This window comes from Mobula hypostoma, chromosome 2 (genome assembly GCF_963921235.1).
Source record: "Mobula hypostoma chromosome 2, sMobHyp1.1, whole genome shotgun sequence".
NCBI classification, from domain to species: domain Eukaryota; kingdom Metazoa; phylum Chordata; class Chondrichthyes; order Myliobatiformes; family Myliobatidae; genus Mobula; species Mobula hypostoma.
In genome coordinates this window covers 72,110,832-72,132,214 of record NC_086098.1, presented here as the reverse complement: position 1 = coordinate 72,132,214, position 21,383 = coordinate 72,110,832, and the positions used below count along the sequence as shown (strand labels likewise).

The 21,383-nt window shown below is 40.1% G+C and overlaps 1 protein-coding gene across 1 annotated transcript; it reads right to left on the bottom strand.

Moving 5' to 3' along the window:
- Positions 1-960: 960 nt before the first annotated feature.
- alkal2b (ALK and LTK ligand 2b) lies at positions 961-17,471 on the bottom strand. The gene is made up of 6 exons (XM_063071369.1): positions 17,369-17,471; positions 16,673-16,973; positions 15,193-15,249; positions 15,028-15,108; positions 13,151-13,218; positions 961-1,699 (listed from the first exon to the last, which is right to left on the bottom strand). The coding sequence occupies exons 2-5, from the start codon at positions 16,929-16,931 to the stop codon at positions 13,154-13,156; spliced, it is 462 nt and encodes a 153-aa protein (XP_062927439.1). The 5' UTR covers positions 16,932-16,973; positions 17,369-17,471; the 3' UTR covers positions 961-1,699; positions 13,151-13,153.
- Between the last annotated feature and the right edge of the window lie 3,912 nt (positions 17,472-21,383).

The window sequence follows — 21,383 nt, the reverse complement described above, 5'->3', positions numbered from 1 at the left end:
CCCTTCCCACATGGGTGCTCTAGAAGGCCCAATCTGCTTGACCTTAACTTCTTTTTATTGGCTGCAGTTAATTAGCTTATTAACCAATCAACTATTAACTAGAAAATTGGAAAAATAACTTTTTGGGAATCCTGATAACCAGGACGTCCTGAACCTACATCTTTTAAGCTCTTGAGTCTCTCATTCCAGGTCTTGGCTCCCGTTAAGTGAATCTCACTAGCAAGTCTCACCAGATCCTAAGGAGGTTTTGTTTTGAAGTAGCACCACATAAATGACTAAGAAATTGAAGTATGACTAATTGAACCAACCCTGACAGTGCAAGGCAAGCTCATCATTGGTGCCATATACATGGCTACTCTAGAAATAACAATATTCTACTATATTTTTGTTGCAAACGTGTTAAAAGATCACACCATGCTGGAACACACACCCAGAGTAACTAGAGTTTTTATTCTTTAGCTTTGAGAAATATCTGATGATCTGATGGCAAATTATAGTGTAGACAGAACTCCCAATGGATTGAGAAGTTGATAGTAGACAGGGATGTGAATTTCAAAGTCGATATTAAGTACAAATGTACCAAAATACAGGAAGTAAAAATAGACAACGTAATATGATCCCAATTGTTATCCTTTCTTAGAGACCTGCTTGCATCATACTTCAAACAAATGATAATGGCTCCATTATATATTGCCTCCTAATTGATATTGTGCATGAATACTTATTTGAATTAGTTTATAAAAGGTACATCCGTTTAGGTAAACCAAGGTCTGTGTGAAGTTTAAAAAAACAGATGTCTCCTATAGTGAATCATGGCTTGAAACCATGTTGTAATGACCCAGGAATGTATACAAAAGGCACTCAGTCCAGTCTGTGTCAAATACCAAACACTTTATTTTATAACTGATATATATTCAGGTCTTTACAATATATACATTACATATTGCACATTAGCTGGAATGTTTATAAACCTTATGTACAGTGACTCATGACATTAGCTTGTATATTTCTGTATAAATGACACTCCACTGTTAGACAAAAGATAACTGCTGACAACCTCTTTTTCTTTAGTTCAGAGAATGTAAATCTTAAACACAGTACAAGCCAGACTGTGTTGGTTTAAAATATTAAAATTTGGAAAGAGAAAGGCAAGAAAAATGTCATGCAAATCATAATTTAACTCTTCGAACACACGGGGATCCTAATCATTCCCATAGTAACATTTTATTGTATTTACGATGAGGCAAATGGATTTAAATGCATTAGCATTATGTATAACAAAGTAGAGATAGCCAGCACTCTTCAGCATGGAAAATCCTACAGTAAATTTAGGATACATTAGCTTTGTCTTGAACAGTATCTGAGTGTCTCAATGTTTAATACAAATAATGTTCCAAATATTACTTATTGAACAAGAATGCATATGTGCAGTTTTGGCAGCAAAACATTGAAATGATATTATTTTCTTAAACAAGCTTTTGTAACATTGGAAATTATTTATATGAATGTACAGAATTACAGAGACAATGTTGACAACATACAAAATGCACATTGAGGAGTTCATGGAAGTAATCAGTTTGCAAAAATAAATCTTTGTTCACAATGGAATATGTTATAAAGGTATTGAGATCTATTTTTCCCTGTTGTTTTCCAAGGCACTTTTCTTGGTTCTGGGGATATTTGAATTTATTGTTGTCACCTGTAAAACAAAATTATGCATATTGTACTCAAAGTATTTAAGAAAGTAGATGAAGTGTTTGCTTTAAAATTGAGCATAAATGTATAGAAACATAGAAAACTGCAGCACAATACAGGCCTTTTGACCCACAATGCTGTGCCGAACATGTACTTACTTTAGAAATTACCTAGGTTTATCTATAGCCCTCTATTTTTCTGAGCTCCATGTACCTATCTAGGAGTCTCTTAAAAGACCCTATCATATCCGCCTCCACCACCATCACCGGCAGCCCAATCTATGCATTCACCACTCTGCACAAAAAACCTACCCCAGACCAACTGCTCTGTACCAGCTTCCAAGGGCCTTAAAACTATGCCCTCTCATGATAGGCATTTCAGCCCTGGGAAAAAGCCTCTGACTATCCACATGATCAATGCCTCTCATTATCTTATACACCTCTATCAGGTCACCTCTCATCCTATGTTGCTGCAAGGAGAAAAGACCAAGTTCACTCAACCTATTCTCGTGAGGCATTCTCCCCAGTCCAGGCAACATCCTTGTAAATTTCCTCTGCACCTTTTCTATGGTTTCCACATCCTTCCTGTAGTGAGCACAGTACTTCAAGTGGGGTCTGACCGGGGTCCTATATAGCTGTTACACTACCTTTTGGGTCTTAAACTCAATCCCACGATTGATGAAGGCCAATGTAATGTATACTTATTAACCACAGAGTCAACCGGCACAGCAGCTTTGAGTATCCTATGGACAAGGACCCCAAGATCCCTCTGATCCTCCACACTGCCAAGAGTCACACCTATCTGGGTTCAACTCCATCTGCTACTTCTCAGCCCAGTTTTGCATTCTATCCATGTCCCGCTGCAACCTCTGACAGCCCTCCACACTATCCACAACACCTCCAACATTTGTGTCATCAGCAAATTTACTAACCCATCCCCTCCACTTCCTCAGCCAGGTCATTTATAAAAATCACAAAGAGAAGGGGTCCCAGAACAGATCCCTGAGGCACACCAATGGTTGCTGACTTGCATGCAGGATATGACCCATCTACAACCACTCTTTGCCTTCTGTGGGCAAGCCAATTCTGGATCCACAAAGCAAGGTCCCCTTGGATCCCATGCCTCCTTACTTTCTTAATAAGCCTTGCAAAGGGTACCTTATCAAATGCCTTGCTGAAATCCATATACACTACATCTACTGCTCTTCCTTCATCAATGTGTTTAGTCACATCCTCAGAAAATTCAATCAGGCTCGTAAGGCACGACCCGACAAAGCCATGCTGACTATTCCTCATCATATTATGCCTTTCCAAATGTTTATATATCCTGCTCTCAGGATCTTCTGCATCAATTTACCAAACGCTGAAGTAAGGCTCACTAGTCTATAATTTCCTGGGCTATCTCTACTCCCTTTGTTGGAGACTGCAACCTTCTAATCCTCCGGAACCTCTCCCATCCCCATTGCTGATGCAAAGATCATTGAGGATCAGCAATCTCGTCCCTTGTCTCCCACAGTAGCCTGGAATACATCTCGTCTGGTCCCAGAGACTTATTCAACTTGATGCTTTCCAAAAGCTTCAGCACATCCTCTTTCTTAATATCTACATGCTCAAGCTTTTCAATCTGCTGTAAGTCATCCCTACAACCGCCAAGATCCTTTTCCGTAGTGAACAAAGTATTCATTTAGTACCTCAGCTATTTCCTCTGGTTCCATACACATTTTTACACTGTCACACTTGATAGGTCCTATTCTCTCACATCTTATCCTCTTGCTCTTCACATACTTGTAGAATGCCTTGGGGTTTTAATCCTGTCTGCCAAGGCCATCTCATGGCCCCTTCTGGCTCTCCTAGACTCATTCTTAAGCTCCTTCCTGTTAGCCTTATAATCTTCTAGATATCTATCATTACCTAGTTTTTTGAACCTTTCATAAGCTTTTCTTTTCTTTTTGACTAGATTTTCAACAACTTTTGTCCACCCTGGTTCCTGTACCCTACCATCCTTCCCGTCTCATTGCAAATGTACCTGTGCAGAACGCCACGCAAATATCCTCTGAACATTTGCCGTACATTTCCCTGAGAACATCTGTTCCCAATTTATGCTTCCAAGTTCCTGCCTCATAGCTTCATATTTCCCCTTATTCCAACTAAATGCTTTCCTAACTTTTCTGTTCCTATCCCTCTCCAATGCCATGGTAAAGGAGATAGAATTGTGATCACTCTCTCCAAAATGCTCTCCCACTGAGAGACCGGACACCTGACCAGGTTCATTTCCCAATACCAGATCAAGAACAGCCTCCTCTCTTGTAGGCTTATCTACATATTGAATCAGGAAACCTTCCTGAACACACCTAACCAACTCCACCCTATCTAAACCCCTTGGTCTAGGGAGATGCCAATCAATATTTGGGAAATTAAAATCTCTGGTTATGTTTAACCAGGGCATATTGAAAACCCCAATTGGGCTTTTGGCATAATTTTATCTTTTAGCTCTTATTGAAAAGTCTTTCTTAATGTGATTTAAACTGTGAAAATGGATACCAAATTCTGGTATCTTTTACTATTTATTTGAACATACAGAGGGCAATTCATTTTAATTTTTGAAATGTCAAGGTGTACTTTCATAAAATAGAGTGGAGTAAGAGATTGCCTTCCATTTGTGCAGACCTCTGCTGTTGCTGTGGACTCCATTGAAAGTTTCCCCAGATACCAGAAATTTGTTTCACTGCACAAGTTCCAATCCATAGAGTTCACTTAAGCCACAAAAGTTTGATAAATTATTACAGTCCATTATAGTTAAAAAAAAAATCATGAGTTCATTCTTGTATCTCACTGTGTTCCCAATTCTAGATGTACAATTCTCTTCCCAAATATTAGTGTGAATTTAGGTACAGCAGAGATATTATGTCTTAAATAAAAATAGTTTTGTTTGCTACAAATGAATTGCCCTTTTCACTGCACTAATGGCAATGTAACTACTAATAAAAACTTTATCATATCCAACATAGCCTCCTAGCTGAAGGAGATGGTACAGAAAAGATATCCATAATAAATTAGAAAACTCATGAAGTTAACCAGTATCATTTGAAAAAAAGTGTATGTCATGTATTTTATTTACCCTTATATACTTTCCAGTTTAAAGACTGATTAATCAATCTTTAATAATTTCCTCACTGTACAATGGGTTTCAGCACCAAGGCTTGATACAGCACAGAAACATACAGGTGCTGTCTGACACGTGAAGTTCCTCCATAATTCTGTGTGTTCCTTTGGGTCAATGTGTCCATGCTGACCAGCAAGTGCCCATCTATTCCAATCCTATCTAACAGCAGTTGCTTCCTTGACTTCTATGCTTTGGCAATTCATGTTAGGAGAGTGCCTGCCTTCACCATCTCAGACAATTTTTCCAGAATGACGACATTCTGTGTGACACAGTTACCAAGGACACATTGGGTTGTGTATTATTAGTCACCTGGCAACAGCCAATGAAAAGTTAAGTTTATGTGGAGCGGCTATTGTGTGTGAGAGCCAGTGTTGGAGTGGGGAGTTCAGGCTTTGGCTCATAAGGGCAGTGGTTGTAGGTAGAGATTTTTTTTATCATTTATTTTATCTGTCTTCCTTATTGCACAGTTAGAGCAGTGGGGATGTCAGTCAGAATAGTGGAATGCTCCTCTTGCTGAATGTAGGAAGGTATGGTGATCTCCAGTGTTTCCGATGACTACACCTGCAAGAATTCCATCCAGCAGCAGCTTTTTGCAGACAGATTTAAGGAATTGGAATGAGAACTGGATGAACTCCAGATCATTCAGGAGGCTGAGAGGTTGATCACCAGGACATTCAGGGAGGTAGTTACACCCAAGGTGGAGGGCACAGGTAACTGTGTGACTGTCAGGAGGGGACAGAGAGCATAGGCAGCCGGTGCAGAGATCGATGTGGATGTTCCCCTCAATAACAGGGATACCACTTTGGATACTGTTTGGGGGGTGGGGATGAACTAGCAGAGGAAAGCCACAGCAGTCAGGTCTCTGGCACTGAGACAGGCTCTGTGGCTGAAAGGGAAGGGGAAGAAGAGGTGAGCTGTAGTGACAGGGGATTTGTTGGTTAGGGAACAGAGAGGTGGTTCTGTGGATGGGAACAAAATCTCTGATAGTATTTTGCCTCCCAGGTGTCAGGTTCAGAGATATGTCAGATCAGCTCCACATCACTCTTGAGTGGAAAGGGGACTCAAGAGGTTGTGGTCCAAATCACAATGACATAGGAAGGAAGGCTGATGGGATCCTGTAAAGTGAGTTCAGGGAGTTAAATGCTAAGTTAAATGGCAGGATCTCCATGGTTGTGATCTTAGGATTGCTACGTATGCCCCAAGCTGGGGAAGTCGTAATTTGGAATATCATACAGTTTAACATGTGGCTAAGGAAGTGGTGCGAGAGGGAGAGCTTCAGATTTTTAGATCATTGGGCTGTCTTCCAGCGAAGGTGGTTCTTGTACAGAAGGGACGGTTTCAACCAGAATTGAAGGAGGACTAATATACTTGCAGGAAGGTTTGCTAGTGCTGCATGGAGTGATTTAAATTAGAGTCAGAAGGTCATGGGAACCAGAGTGCTGGAGTAGATAGTGGAGTGATTATGGGAAAAGATGTTGTTGAGCCTAGTGTACAAAGTCAGTCATCAAAAGGTTGAGCATGGTGGCTCTAATGTTCTGAGTTGTGTACATTTCAATGCAAGGTGTACTGTAGGAAAGGTGGATAAGCTTTGGGCATGGATCAGCATGTGCAATTATGACACTGCAGCCATTCGTGATGTTCAGTTGCAGGAGGGTCGGGATTGGCAGCTCAGTATTCCAGGATTCCATTGTTTTAGCTGTGATAGAGTGGGAGGGATTAAACAGGGAGTGGTAGCATTACTAGTCATGGAAAATGTCATGGCAGTGCACAGGCAAGACAGACTTGAGAGATTGTCTACTGCTGCTGTATGGGTGGAACTGAGGAATAAGAAAGGGATGACCATGTTTGGGCACCACAGTAGCACAGTGGTTAGCATGACACCATTACAGTTTGGGGTGTCAGTGTTTGGAGTTCAATCCCAGCATTCTCTGTAAGGCAGCTCTTTGTCATCCTCGTGGAATGTGTAAGTTTACTCCTGGTCCTCCAGTTTCCTCCCACAGTCTAAAGACGTACTGGGTTGGTCAATTGGTCATTGTAACTTGCCCTGTGATTAGGTTAGGTTTAAATTGGGGTTGTCGGGGTTTGCTGGTTGGTGCGGCTTGAAGGGTCAGAAGGGCCTATTTAATGCTGTATCTCTAAATAAAAATAAACGATGGGATTATACTATATTCTGCAGGAATTAGAGGAGCAAATTTGTAGAGAGATCACACTGTGTTGCAAGAAACAGAAAGTTTGTGATAGGTGATTTTAATTTTCCACATACTGTCTGTGACTCCCATACTGTACAAAGGCTGGATGGGAAAGAGTTTGTCAACTGTGCTCAAGAAAGTTTCCTTAATTAGTACATAGAAGTCCTAATTAGACAGAAGGTGATACTAGCTCTCCAATTAGGGAATGAGACAGAGCTGGTGACAAAAGTTTGTGCTGGCGAACACTTTGTATCTAGTGATCATAGTGCCATTAGTTTCAAGATAATTATGGAGAAGGATATGATAGATCCTTGGGTTGAGATTCTAAATTAGAGACAGGGCAATTTTGATGGTATCAGAAAGGATCTGGCAAATGTTGATTGCGAAAGATTGTTTTTCAGCCAAAGTGAACTTGGTAAGTTAGAGGCCTTCAAAAGTGAAACTTTGAGAGTACAAAGCTTGTATGTGCCTCTCAGAATAAAAGGCAAGGATAACAGATTTGGGAAATCTTGGTTTCTGAAAGGTATTAAAGACCTGGTTGAGAAGAAGGGAAAAAAGGAGATGCTTCACAGGTATAGGCAGGAAGGAGCAAATGACATACTTGAGTATAAGAAATGCAAGAGAACACTTAAGAAGGAAATCAGGATGGTTAAAAGTGTGCATGAGGTTGCCCTACCATACAAGTTGAAGCAGAATCCCAAGGGCTTCTACAGATATAGAAAGAGCAAAGGGATAGTAAAGGACAACATTGGTCCTTTAATTAGAGTGTCCATCTCTACATGGAGCTGAAATAAATGGGGGAGATCTTAAATGGATTTTTTTGCATCTGTGTTTACTCAGGAGATGGGCACAGAGTCTATAGGAAGTGAGGCAAAGTAACAGTGAGGATATGGACCATAAACAGGTTACAGAGGAGGAGGTGTTTGCTGTCATGAGGAAAATTAGAGTAGATAAATCCCCAGGGCCTGACAAGGTGTTCACTTGGACCTCGTGGGAGGCTAGTGTAGAAACTGCAGAGGTACTAGCAGAGACATTAAAACATCCTTAACCTTGGGATAGGTACAGAGGATTTGAGGATAGCTAATGTTGTTCTGTTGCTTAAGAAAATTTCCAAGAATATGCCAGGAAATTATAGGCCAGCAAGCTTGACATCAGTAGTGGTAAGTTATTAGAAGGTATTCTAAGGGAACGTATATTAAGTATTTGAACAGATGGACTAATTAGGGATATTCAGCAGGGCTTTGTGCAGGGTACATCATGTCTAACTAATATTATAGAGTTTTTCGAAGAAGTTACCAGGAATGTTGAAGGTATAGCAACGGATACAACCTACATGGACTTCAGCAAGGACTTTGACAAGTTTCTGCACGTGAAATTGGTTCAGAGGGGTCAATTGATTGACATTCAAAATGAGGCAGTAAAGTAAATTAGATATTAGCTTCTCAGAAGATCCAGCACTTTTGATAAGATTTTAAACTTATTTACAGCTATTTTTGGGATTATTCCATTGGATGATAGCCTTTTCAAACTTATTGGCTAGGAAAGCCATTTTACTTAAATGGAAGGACCCTAACCCAGTCCTTTTTTTCCCTATTTAGAACAGTTTTTTTTCTTTTTTTATATAAAAATTTCTATTAGTCCTTCCTTTTTTCATAAATTGATAAGAGGAGAATGAATTACAATCTTTTTTTCTGTATTATACATTCTATATCAAATTTATACTTTGTTGATTAACACTACGTGTGATTCTGATATTGTTTATTTTACCTTCTGTATGTACTGTTATTGACATATATACTAGAGATATTCTCCTCCTGTTTGTATATACACTTTTAAAAAATCAATAAGAAGATTGAAAAAAAAAGAAAGCTTCACAGCAGTAGAAGCCTGACACTTGTAATAGATGGAAAAATGTCAGAAATGTTGAAAGAATGCAAAGAAAATTTACAAGGATGTTGCCAGGACTTGAGGACCTGAATTTATAAGAAAGGTTGAATAGGTTAGGACTTTATTCTGCGGAGCATAGTAAAATGAGGGGAGATTTGATAGAGGCATACAAAATTATGAGGGGTATAGATAGGGTAAAAGCAACTAGGCTTTTTCCACTGGAGTTTGGTGAGACTACAACTAGTGGTCATAGGTTATGGGTGATAGGTTAAATGTTTAAGGGGAAGATGAGGGAGAATTTCTTCACTCACAGGGTGCTAAGAATTGGTAGTTGTGGATTCAATTTCAACATTAAAGAGAAACTTGGATAGGTACATGGATGGGAGGAGTATGGAGAGCTTCAGTCTAAGTGCATGTCAATGGGACTAGGCAGATTAATAGTTTTCCATGGACTAGATGGGCCGAAGGGTCTGTTTCTGTGTTGTAGTGGTCTATGACTCTATGACACAAATGTCACCATGCTCTGGTGAATAAACTTCTCCTTGCATCCCCTCTATCGCTTTTATTCCTCATCTTAATCCTGTGCTTTCGGGTTTTAGTTGTATTCTTTAAAAGGTAAAAATTCAATATTCACCATATCAATGCCCCTCACAATTTTGGATAGTTCCTCCACTCCAACAAAAACAAGCCCAGCCAATCGAGGCTTTCTTAAAATTGGAAAGATCTACCTGTTCAACATTTTTTTCATACTCTAAGCCCCTTTCATGGATTGTGTATCTGAATCAAACATCCCATGTGTTTGGAGTAGTCAGAATTGCTAAAATTCATAGACACCATCTTTTGGACTTCATATAAAGTTAGTGCAACAAATGGAAGGCATTCATGGATTTAATGTTCAGAAATTAAACTGGGACAAACATAAATACTTAATAAATAATTTGTACCTGTCTTTGTGGTGCTGATGAAGCTATTGCATTTGATCTAGTCTGCATTAATATTAGCAGTGCTTTTGACAATACCCCATATGGGATCAAGTCAAAAAATAAATGAAGTGTGATCTATGGCGAATTAGATCTGAAATCGATTCACTAGCAGGAAGCAAAGGCTAATAGTTACTGGTTGGGTGGGTTTTAGAGCTGGAAGCCTATAATCATCGGGGTCTGTACACAGTCCCTTGGATTTCACAAGTTTCGTGTGCGTGGTAAGGAAGTTTGTAAGTGATGCATATTTCACCATATGGTTGACAGGAGGAATGCTTTAGCCTGCAGGAAGATACAGATCATCTCGTCAGGAATTCAGAAAGGCTGCAAATAGGAATTAATCCAGGAAAGTTTGAATGTGGACAGAATTAAAAAATTGTCAGATCATGCACCACTGAAACATACCTCATTCAAGCTGACCATGACACGTATCTACACTCATCCCATTAACCTGCGCTAGTCTCAATGTTCATCGTTCCCATCTAAACACCTGTTCAAGTGTCTTCTGAACATTTTAAATGTATCTGTCTCTACCACTGTGCTGCAGCATATTCTAGACAATTAACAATGTGTCAAAAACTTACTCCTCTGATCTGCTTTGAATTCTTTCCTTCTCACCATAAACCTGAACTCTTTGATTTCAGACTCGCCTACCCTAGGGAAAAGACTATCTATCTTATCTCTGCCCTTCATCATTTTATACACCTCCAAAAGTTCACCCCAACTGCCAAAACATCATTTCTATAATGTAGCAATCAGAACTCTATAAATATTCCAATAATTTTCTTACTGGTATACAAGTATACTAAATGCCTTTTTCACTTGCCTCTTCAATTGTTCACCTCTTTCAGGGACTTGCACTCAAAACCTCCTCTGTACATCAACACTCCTTGCCATTTACTGTATCCCATTGGAGTTTGACCTTCCAAAGTGCATTACCTTGACTGGATTAAATTCCGTCTGCTACCTCATTTTTCCACTAATTTATGTGCTGCTGTGTCCTCAGAAAACTACATTTGCAATATACAGCTCCACTAATTTTCTTCTTGTCTTCAAACTTACTAATTGGATCACATATTGTTAACCAAGTCATTTATATGTATTTTCAAGCAGCAATGCACTGTGGTACACCACTTGTTACAGATTTCCAATCAGAAAAACACCCTTTCATCATTATCCTCTGCTTCACATCACCCAGTGAATTTTGGACTCAGTTCCTCAATATTTTTTGGATCCATTATGGCTTAACCACACAAGTAACCTATGATGCCAACCCTTACCCAAGCCTTTACTGAATACCGGTAGTCCATGTCTTTCATTACACAGTCATCAGTTATCTTGGGTACCTCCTCAAAAAACTCAGATTTGTGAACATGATCTCCTCTGCACAAAAACACACTGACTCCTTATCAGTTCCTGCTCTTCCAATTAAGCATAATTCCTATCTATTGGTATCTTCTCCCAAAATCTTCCCCATCACTGAAGCAAGGCTCACTGGCATGTATTTTCCGGGCTATCCCTTCTATAGTATTTGAACAACAGGACAACATTAGCTACCCTGCATTCTTCTGGTACCTCACACATAGCTAATGAAGATGCAAAAATCTGTCAGAGCACAACTTTGAAAGCTGCAGAAAGCTAACAAAAAATACCTTAAATTTGAGTGGTGTGGGGGTACAAAGGGATCTTTCCTCAGATTCTTAAGCAGAACACAAAAAGATCCACAAGGTGGTTTAAAAGGATTTTTGGATGCTTCTGTTTGTATGTAGAGCATGAAATGAAAAAGAGAGAACTTTTATAACACTCATTGAACCTAAGTGTAGTGGATACAAACAGCCTTGGACACTGCATTGTAAGAATGATGTGATTGTACTGGTGAGGCTGCAGAGAAGATTTACCAGCATTTTGTCAGCCTTGGAAATTTGCAGTCATAAGGGAAGACTATATAGGCTGGGTTTGTTTTCAATGAAAAGTTAAGTCTGATGGTTATTTAAGGTGAACTATATTAAATTATAAGGATATGAAGAGGACTTATTTTCCTCAGCAAAACTGTAAAAATGGGTACTGGGATGGTGGACATAAATGTAAAATAATTAATAGAAAGATTAAAGATCTGAAAAAGGTGTTTTATCCCACCAAAAGAACTATAAGGTTTATTCTCACTGCAAGGATTACCAAGGCAAAAACTGTCATTCTCAATGATACACCTGTTAGAATGCAATGTTGGGAAAAGGCTGGTATTCTTTTTTTAAAGGCACACATACGATAGGTAGAATAGTCCTGTTTTATTTATAAAATCTTGTTTCCTACTGTGTTCCTGTGTCTGCTAATTTTATTTTGAGGTTGATATTATCGCCACTACTTTACAGGCACTTGTTGGTTCCACAATGGAAGTCAGTTATATAACGTTAGAGGAGACACAAAAATATAGCATCATTTTCTATAAATGGGAATGACGCTCAGTGTTTCTCTTTTCAAATTTATATCCTTTTCTACCTTGTATATCTGAACACTCAATGGAATTGTGCCTCCCTTTGATCTGTGAGGTAGAAGTATTTTTCAAAATCCATTGTAGGTATTCAAGGCTAGATTTTCCAGTTTCAAAGTGTGTGGGATGAACAATTCATTATAAAGCTGTGTACCATGATGAGTGCAACAAATGATGCAATCATTATCAATTTATTATTGAATTGTAGCCATGGTAATTAGTGTGGCCTTGTCAAACCCAGAGAACATTATGATGGCAAAGGCATTGGGAAGCTCTACCTGTTTGGATTTGAGTAATTATTCAATGCAATGGCATTGGGTCATTTGTAATTTAATCAGGATGAAACTGTACACTTCTACCTAAGCACAGAAACACTTGTTTCATTACTTGTGGATCTTTGGAAAAAAAAATTAAAAATGAAGTGCTTGACTTTGACTTCAAATGTTGATTATGCTGGATGAGAGAGAGGTTATTTACACATTCACTGAATGAAACAAATTGACTGAATTGAAAGCAGCACTAAAGTTTTACATGTGAAGTGGGTGATTAATCTGAGGGCAGCATTTAGCATGTTAAGCAAAGGGTCTCCCTATATGATAAGCACGTGGTGGGGACGTGATGCAAGATGTACCAACTAAACAAACTGTTCTTCCCACAGGTGTGCCTCAGTCTGTCAACTTGATCTCTCACCCACTGAATTTTCACAAAAACTTTGTACTAGACTTGCTTTTCAGCTTGATAACACTCACCATTTATCCTTTTGCACACAACGGGCTGGCCGCCAATCTAGTGAGAAGCCTGGCACATCTTGCAAAATCTGTGGGAAGAAAATGTCATCAAACACTAACAAGCACAGGTAATAAATTACATTCACACACTTCCAAGAAGATTGTCCCTTCCATTGGCATCTCCTTCAGAAGTAGCTGGAGAAGCATGGTTTCTTCTTTAAGTGATCTGGTCCATTTCCCTTCAGCCTGTCTGGTGACTCACTGATCATATCATTATCATTCTGATTAAATAACTACAAATGCCTGTTTCTACTGGACCACACCTGGGCAGGTGGGACGAGTTTCATTTGGTGGGCCTAAAGGCCTGTTGTTCTGCGGTACTCTTCTAAATTTCTCACTGGCTGTACTATTTATGGGCATTCATTTTAAGACCATAAGACAAAGGAGCAGAAATAGGCCATTCAGTCCATTAAGTCTGCTTCACCATTCCATCATGGTTGATTTATTAACCCTCTCAACCCCATTCTCTGCCTTCTCCCTGTAACCTATGCACCCTTACTAATCAAGAATCCATTAATCTTTGCTTTAAATATACCCAATAACTTGGCTTCCACAAATGTGTGTGGCAATAAATTCCACAGATTCACCATTTTCTATCTAAGACAATTCCTCCTCATCTCTGTTCTAAAGTGACTGTCCTCTATTCTGAGGCGGTGCCATCTGGCCCTAGACTCCCCCACTATTGGAAACATGTTCTCCACATCCACTCTATCTAGACTTGTCAATATTTGGCAAGTTTCAGTGAAATCCCCCCTCATTCTTCTGAACTTCAGTGAGTGCAGACACAGAGCCATCAAATGCTCTTTCTGCCTTAACCTTTTCATTCCAGAAAGCATTCTCATGAACTTCCTCTGGACTATCTCCAGTGCCAGCACATTGTTTCTCAATACTGAAGTGCTGTCTGACCAATGCTTTAGCATCACATACTGCTTTTATGTTCTTGTCCTCTTGAGATATTTTCTTTTCTCCAATGATGAATCATTCCAATAAAAGTATTTCAAGGAGTCATAGTGTCTGGGCTAGAAGAGCTCTGGCAGTTTCAGTTAAATCCTGACTTCCTGTGCCTTCTGAGTGAACTTTGCACTTTCTCCCTGTGACCACGTGTTTTTTTTTCTCTCGGGAGCTCCAGTTTTTCTCTCACATACCAAATACGTGCAGCCATCCAAACTACAGTTTCACTCAAATGGTGTCAATGAAGCAATGGCTTCTGAAATTCTGTTAAGTTTTCCTTAATTGCCAAAACCCTCCAACTGAGCTCCCATCCCTGGAAGTGTCTACGGTTCTTTCAGAACCCATTATACTGGATTGGAATCAAGTCATTCCCGAACTGTCTAAAATAATGAGATCTGAAGTTAGATTTGGCTCAATTGGAGCTATACTAACTTCCAGTAACTATATATTCATGTGGAAATTATACTGCTAAATGTCAATAAGAATGGAACTTTAATCTTTTCAAATTAATCAGTCATCATTCTGTTGTGGGTAAGTGCCAGAATGGGACATGGTCCAGGGAGCAAATGCCAATTATAGATTCTCCAAGCCCTTTCCTCCACCTAACTGTACAGAAGGCCCTTTCAGAAATGTCACTACTATATAAAATTAAAGATCAGGCAGCTTGGGTCCAATTACCCCAATAACAAGCAATGGGTCCATCAAGAATCCCTGGCAAAAGACTGTGCACCTGAAATACCTTTTCATATTTCCAGTATCCTCAGTGCCCACAAGTTCAAAGCATTTTGAAAAGAATGCCAGCAACAAATTTACGCATCAATCTAAAGCGACCGTTCATGTTAAAAAGTTAGTTCTTGCTGATGTGACCGTAACGCAGAAGCACTTACACGATGGTATGTTGCAATCCCTGGTATTGTGGTACAACCGGCGGAAGTGTTTGTTGCACTTGGGGCTGAAGTAAAGAGGTCCTGAAACAACATTAGCAGTCGATTAAAATCAGCTGATAGTTAGAAATGTTGACGACCACGGAAAAAACACGGAAAGGACCTTACCTGTTAAGTGTTTTAGCAACTTGTCCTTCATCATCCTGAGATCTCTGGGTACTATTTCTGTAGGAAAATGATATATTGTGTACATTCTTAGTGACAGCATCTACTAGCAGTAACGTAACCAATTAGATTTTGTAATAATTCGGGGCTGGAGATTTTTTATTGATTTTACCGTGGGGTCGATGTAGCTGTGTACTGAACGGATATTTTCAGGTTTGTTCTTAAAATGGATAGATTCGTAAAAACATCGACTCCAGCCATTTACTATTCAAAGAATTAGCTCAGTGGAAAATACTTTCCACTGGAGGGCAAAACAGCGAACGAAACAGCTTTCCCCTTGTTTCGATGTTAGGTCGGAGAACAGCGGATTCTAAAAGCTTTAAATAAAGTGCAGCGCCTCAGTCGCGATCGACAATGATCAGCGGGTAACTTCAAATTTTGCTAGTTACAGTGCTGAAACGAGCTCTTCGGCCCACCGTATCCATGCCAACGCGTTTGTCCATTTGCACTAATCCCATTTGTTCACGCAAGGTCAGTGTCTTTCTGTGCCCTGTCTATGCGTGTTTCTATAAATGTTTTTGAAATGTAATCATTGATTTCCCCCTACGCTTCTGGCAATGAGTTCTAGTTATCAACCGCTCTGTGTAAAAAAGCATTTCCCTCAAATCCCCTTTAAAAATCCTTCCTCTTAACTTAAACCCATGCTGTCTTATACCCCTACCGCAAAGAAAAATACTGTATTGAATCTATTTATGCCTCTTATGGAAAACAAGCCCAGCCTTTTCAATTGCTCCCAAGTAAAGGCATCCAAACCGGCATCAGCTTGCTATAAAACGGGCACTCTCTATATAATTGCCTTACATATAATTGCTCTAATCTTTCATCTATCTCCTCTCGCTTCCAATCGGATAAGCAACTCTAAAAATAATGCACTACTGTACGGGAAAACAATTTTCGCCTGTTGCCTGATAAACGTAAAACGCATCTCATCACGACGGCGGTCTGAAAAGCAACTGTAGCGCTGCGGTGTTTGCAAGAAAAACAACAAAGGCAGGCGGGTTTCCCATTCGCCTGAAAACCCCGGGACTTCTGTCCTCAAGTCACCCTGGTCAGACTGTATCCATTCATAAAATGCGCGGAGCTGCATTTGTGCTGATTTATCATTTTGATTTTGCTTCTCTCCTCTGAATTCATTTACCTCCGGGTTTCGGTGTGAAACCACCCTCCTGTCGGCATCACTTCGTGTCTGTTAGATGTGCAAGCTGACTTACTGACCACTCGCGTTCTCACGGGAGCACGGCGATGTTACCTAGCGCGTACCAAAATTAAAAATGACCCGCCCCCCCACAGAATCGTCAATTCACACTTTTTTGAAAAAATATCTGTAATACACATATCAATATTAGTACGATTCACACTCTCAAAACATAGATTGCGAAATAGATCAAGAAATAACGCGAATCAATAAATCCAAGACACTTACCAACTTTCTCCTTGTGAGTTAAATCATAGTCAGGTAACTCCTGAGGATCAAATACATGGTCGACTTGATGTGGGAGATACATAACTTCATTGGCTTCCTCCTCGCGGTGTTTCTGTAATTGATTTATGATTTCCAGTATCAAGTTAAAGAGAGTTTTGTCGTCCCGCAACTTCATGAGATCTGTCCTCTCTTTACAATGTCCAGCTCTGACTATCAAAAACATAAGTCCAAAGAATAACGGCAATCTCAGTCCGCTCATTTCTGAAGAAAGATTACAGCCTCCAAACCTCGACCGATAACACTGAAAGAGCAAGGAAACCAACATGATGATCTTTAACAGCTTTGGTTAGATAACCTCAAGGTTATGCCAACCCACCCATAACCATGCATCACTTTCGTTTGCAGTAAACCCTTTATTGGTTTTCCGGGAATGGAAATTAAACTTTCTGATACTACATAAAACATAATTCAAAGCTCGGCCGATTATTCACTAATGAGCATTTTGTTGAGTATATCCGACTAAACTTTTAAAAAAGGATACACATTTGATAAATGGTCACTGATGTTATTTTACAAGGGATAGCTAACACGATCAGACAAATAGCATTAAGCATTCTCTGTTTTGCCTAACTGTAGTCAAATAATTTCAAAATATCTATTTCAATTGGATGTCTATTCAAGAGAAAAAACACATACCTTTAAACAATGGATGATCAAATGGATCCTGGTTGCTCTCGCTTTGCAACTCGTGGCTTTTTTCCTGTCACCGTTCGGGAAAAAATGGACAGTTGCTCAAAAAATATATAATTCTTCTCGGTGTGCACTTTATTCCATAAACTACACCATTTCAGTGGTGCCTCCAAGCGCAGGCCCTTATATAGTAAATGATGCATGTGGTAGTTCAATATAATGTTATCGACTTGAGGTGGGTGGGTGGTTAACAATAAAAGTCCACTTGGCAACCTTTTGTTCAGTAACTTTCGTTAGATTGTTCCCAGCCTTTTACTGACTATTTGCAGACGTAATCGGTCCCACCGGATTACCCCGGCGTGTCTTTAATTGGAAACGTGTTAACATTGTTTGAAAAATTCATCCTTCCCGATCAGACACTCCTAGAATTGCATTATTTTCGTCAGCCCGGATGATGATGAGGCCGGCGCTGAATGACAGGGCTGCGTGGATACCAGGAACTTTTTTTTTCTCTCTCTCATTTTCCTTCTCTGAAACATGAAAACCCGTAACTGGCGATATATTCCTGGCCTTTGCAGTTTATTTGATGGTCACCAGGAAGCGATTTCTCATAGACGTATTTATCATTTTGCTTAATTTCCGACGTGGCAAATTATTGGAAACGCTGTTATAAGGAAAACAGTTAAAGACGGCGGGAAGTATTTACCATTTACACATTACTATATATTGCAGTGCAATTCTTCCACTGTCCACAGAGCTTCTTAAAGGTAAGTTCATTTTGACCCGAAGAGCCTTTGATTAAAAATCCCCGAAGCACCAGGCTCGGAAGGGAATCAGGACGCAGCAGTCGAGTGACCCGTGTTAACTTGTTGAAATATAATTCCCTTCCACCCGAGTATTTACTCGAGTGTCCGCCACTCGTTTCAAGCAAAAACAAATATTAAAGTCAATCTGAATAAAAACGGAAACATCATTTGTTTGGCCAATTCTCCTGAAATTGGCAATTTCGATTGAGTGAAGTTAACTTGCTATATAATATATGATTACAGTATTCCCCCTTACTGCTTTCAATGAAAATACATCACATGTCAAACCACAGACAAGACATACGGTCACTATAAGTATTCTATGGCGGAGGAATCGACAACAGCGCCATGCAGCGACAGACGAGGGCTACTCATCCTGTTGAAGCGATCGTGAACCTTGGGGGCCTATTTGCAATAGGATTAGTTTGACACAGTCTTTTAATGCGAGCTTCCGCCGGTCGTGATCAAGCCATTCAAGCAATGGTTGCACATGAGTAGCAGACTTAATTGCTGCGAAAATCACTTTGGGGAATATATATATGGAAGTTTGTTTACCAGCGACGGATGTTATTTTTGAAAACGGGTTGAGTTATGTAAAATATCGGTGACTACCCCACTTCCTCCCACTAGATGCCACTCATTCGCTAAGTTATGAGTATGTTATGAGTCATTTTTTAACGTTTGGTCTTAATAAACGTGATTCAATTGTCTATTTACTAAGCTTGGTGAGAAAAAGTGACTAACATGAACTTTTTAATCTGATCTGAAGGTTGTACTATTCAAACGCGGCGTTACAAATACTGGCTAAAAGTGAGTAAGATCTTGTTGCACTCATTAATGGGAACTTGAACAACTGGAGTTTTGGGGTCGAATTGCAGGTTAACAGCTTCATTCTAGATCAAGTTGCTGAAAATCCATGGAGAAATCTCACATCTGAAAACAACAAAAAAGTTATTGAATTGGTAAATTCACAGTTCAAAGTAAATTTATTATCAAAGTACAGATGTATCACGATATATTAGAGATTTATTTACATGTGGACATTCAAAGTAAATACAAACAACACAGCAGAATCAATGAAAAACTGCACACAAAGATGGAAAACAACCAATATTCAAAACACAGCAAATTGTGCAAATACAAAAAAAAAATGCAAATTGAGAACATGAATTGTAGAAAGTGAGTTTACACATGGAAACAGTTCAGTTTTGGGGTGAGTGAAATTGAGTGAAGTTAGCCCTTCTGGTTCAAGAGCCTGATAATTGAGGGTCAATAACCTGGTGGTGTGGGACTTGAAGCTCCTGTACCTCCTTGCTGATGCAGCAAGAAGAGAGCATATGGCCTGGTTGATGGAGTTCTTGATGAGAGATGCTGTTTTCCTGAGAACGCACTTCTTGTATGTAGATGTACTTAATAGTGGGGAGGGCTTTACCTATAATGGACCGGGCTGTATCCACTACTTTCTGTCAATTTTTCCATTGAAGAACATTGCTTTATACATACCAGTTGGTTTATTATTGCCACATGTACCAAGGTAGTGAAAACATGTCTTGCATACCCTTTATACAGAAGAAGAAGAATATCTTTATTGTCATTGTTGTGGAGCAATGAAACACAGTTTAGCAGCTCAACGTTTTGCAGCATGACAAAGAATATATACATAAAATAAACTCTAAAACCTCAGGAGTGCAGTCCAAAATTAATAATTATATGGATGGGGGGTAGGACAGATCAATCCATTACAACACTGCATAGGGATAGTGCAAGGTAAAACAACAGAATGCAGGATAAGGTGTTGCAGTTACACAGAAAGTGCAGTGCCAGTGGACAATAAGGAGCAAGGTGTCACAATGGGGGCGTTGGGAACGAACCCAAATGCAAGACACAGACACTGAAGTACAAGGAACAGGACTTGACTAGAGTAGGGACGTGACAGGATACAGACAAGGAGCAGGGACAAGAATGCAGACTTGGGCTAGGTCTTGGGTCTTGCCTCGGGCTCGGGCCCCAGAACCAGGCAAGGACATGACATGACTACAGGACAGGAGGCTGGGGTTTTGAGGCTTGGCTGCAGGCTGGAGTCTTGGATCTTGAGCTTGGCTGCCAGCTGGGGTCTTGGATCTTGAGCTTAGCTGCTGGCTGGGGTCTTGGATCTTGGGTCTTAAGGCTGTAGGCTGGGGCCTTGGGTCTTGGGTCTTGAGGCTGCAGGCTGGGGTCTTGGGTCTTGAGGCTTGCAGGCTGGTGTCTTGGGTCTTGGAATACGGAGGCTGGAGCTCAGAGGCAGACTGGGAACTGTACATCAACAGAGAGCCGGGACTCATCTTTAACTCGACACTAACATGAGACTGGACAGTACATAGACATAGAGCCGGCGGGGGGGGGGGGGGGTGGTAATTCAGGCTGTTTTGCCATTGCCCTGCGGGGGGATCTGCCTTGTCTTGTCCTCGCCTCTGTTGGGTAAGTCCGGCCGTTCTGCCATTACCCAACAGGTGGACCTGTCCCACCTTGGTGTGGAGATGAAGTTGAGTCCCGGCTTGTCTATGGATCAGTCCTGGCTCTAGGTCTATGTACTGTCCAGTCTCATGTTTGTGTTGAGTTAAAAATGAGTCCCGGCTTTTCGAAGCATTAGTCCCGGCTCTCTGTGCTTTGAGGAGACTGAGGTCCTTTGGAGTATGTAGACCTCTGCTTCACATGTTCTACCAATCTGATTTTGCCAATAAGCCTTCTATGCAGTGGTGTGCAAGGGCAATGGCATCAACACAGATGATGCCAACAGACTCAATAAACTGATTAAAAAGGCTGGCTCTGTTATAGGAGTCAAACTGGACACACTGCAGGCTGTGGTAGAACAAAGGACCTTATGGAAAATCCTGGCGATTCTGGACAATGTTTCTCACCCTCTGCATGCCACCTTGGCTGAACAGAGGAGCACTTTGGTAATAGACTAGGCCAACTCCACTGCTCCAAAGAGTGTTATATGAGGTCATTTTTACCCTTGGCCATTAAGCTCTATAATGAGTCAACCTATAGCCAGGAAAGTGATGACCTCCTCCTATTAGACTGTTTGTGGTAACTTACTTTTTATTCTTTCTACTTGTCTTCTAATATTTATATTTGTGCACTTGTAATGCTATTGTAACACTGTAATTTCCTTTGGGATCAATAAAGTATCTATCTATCTATATACAATATATAGTTGATGACTTCAATGATGA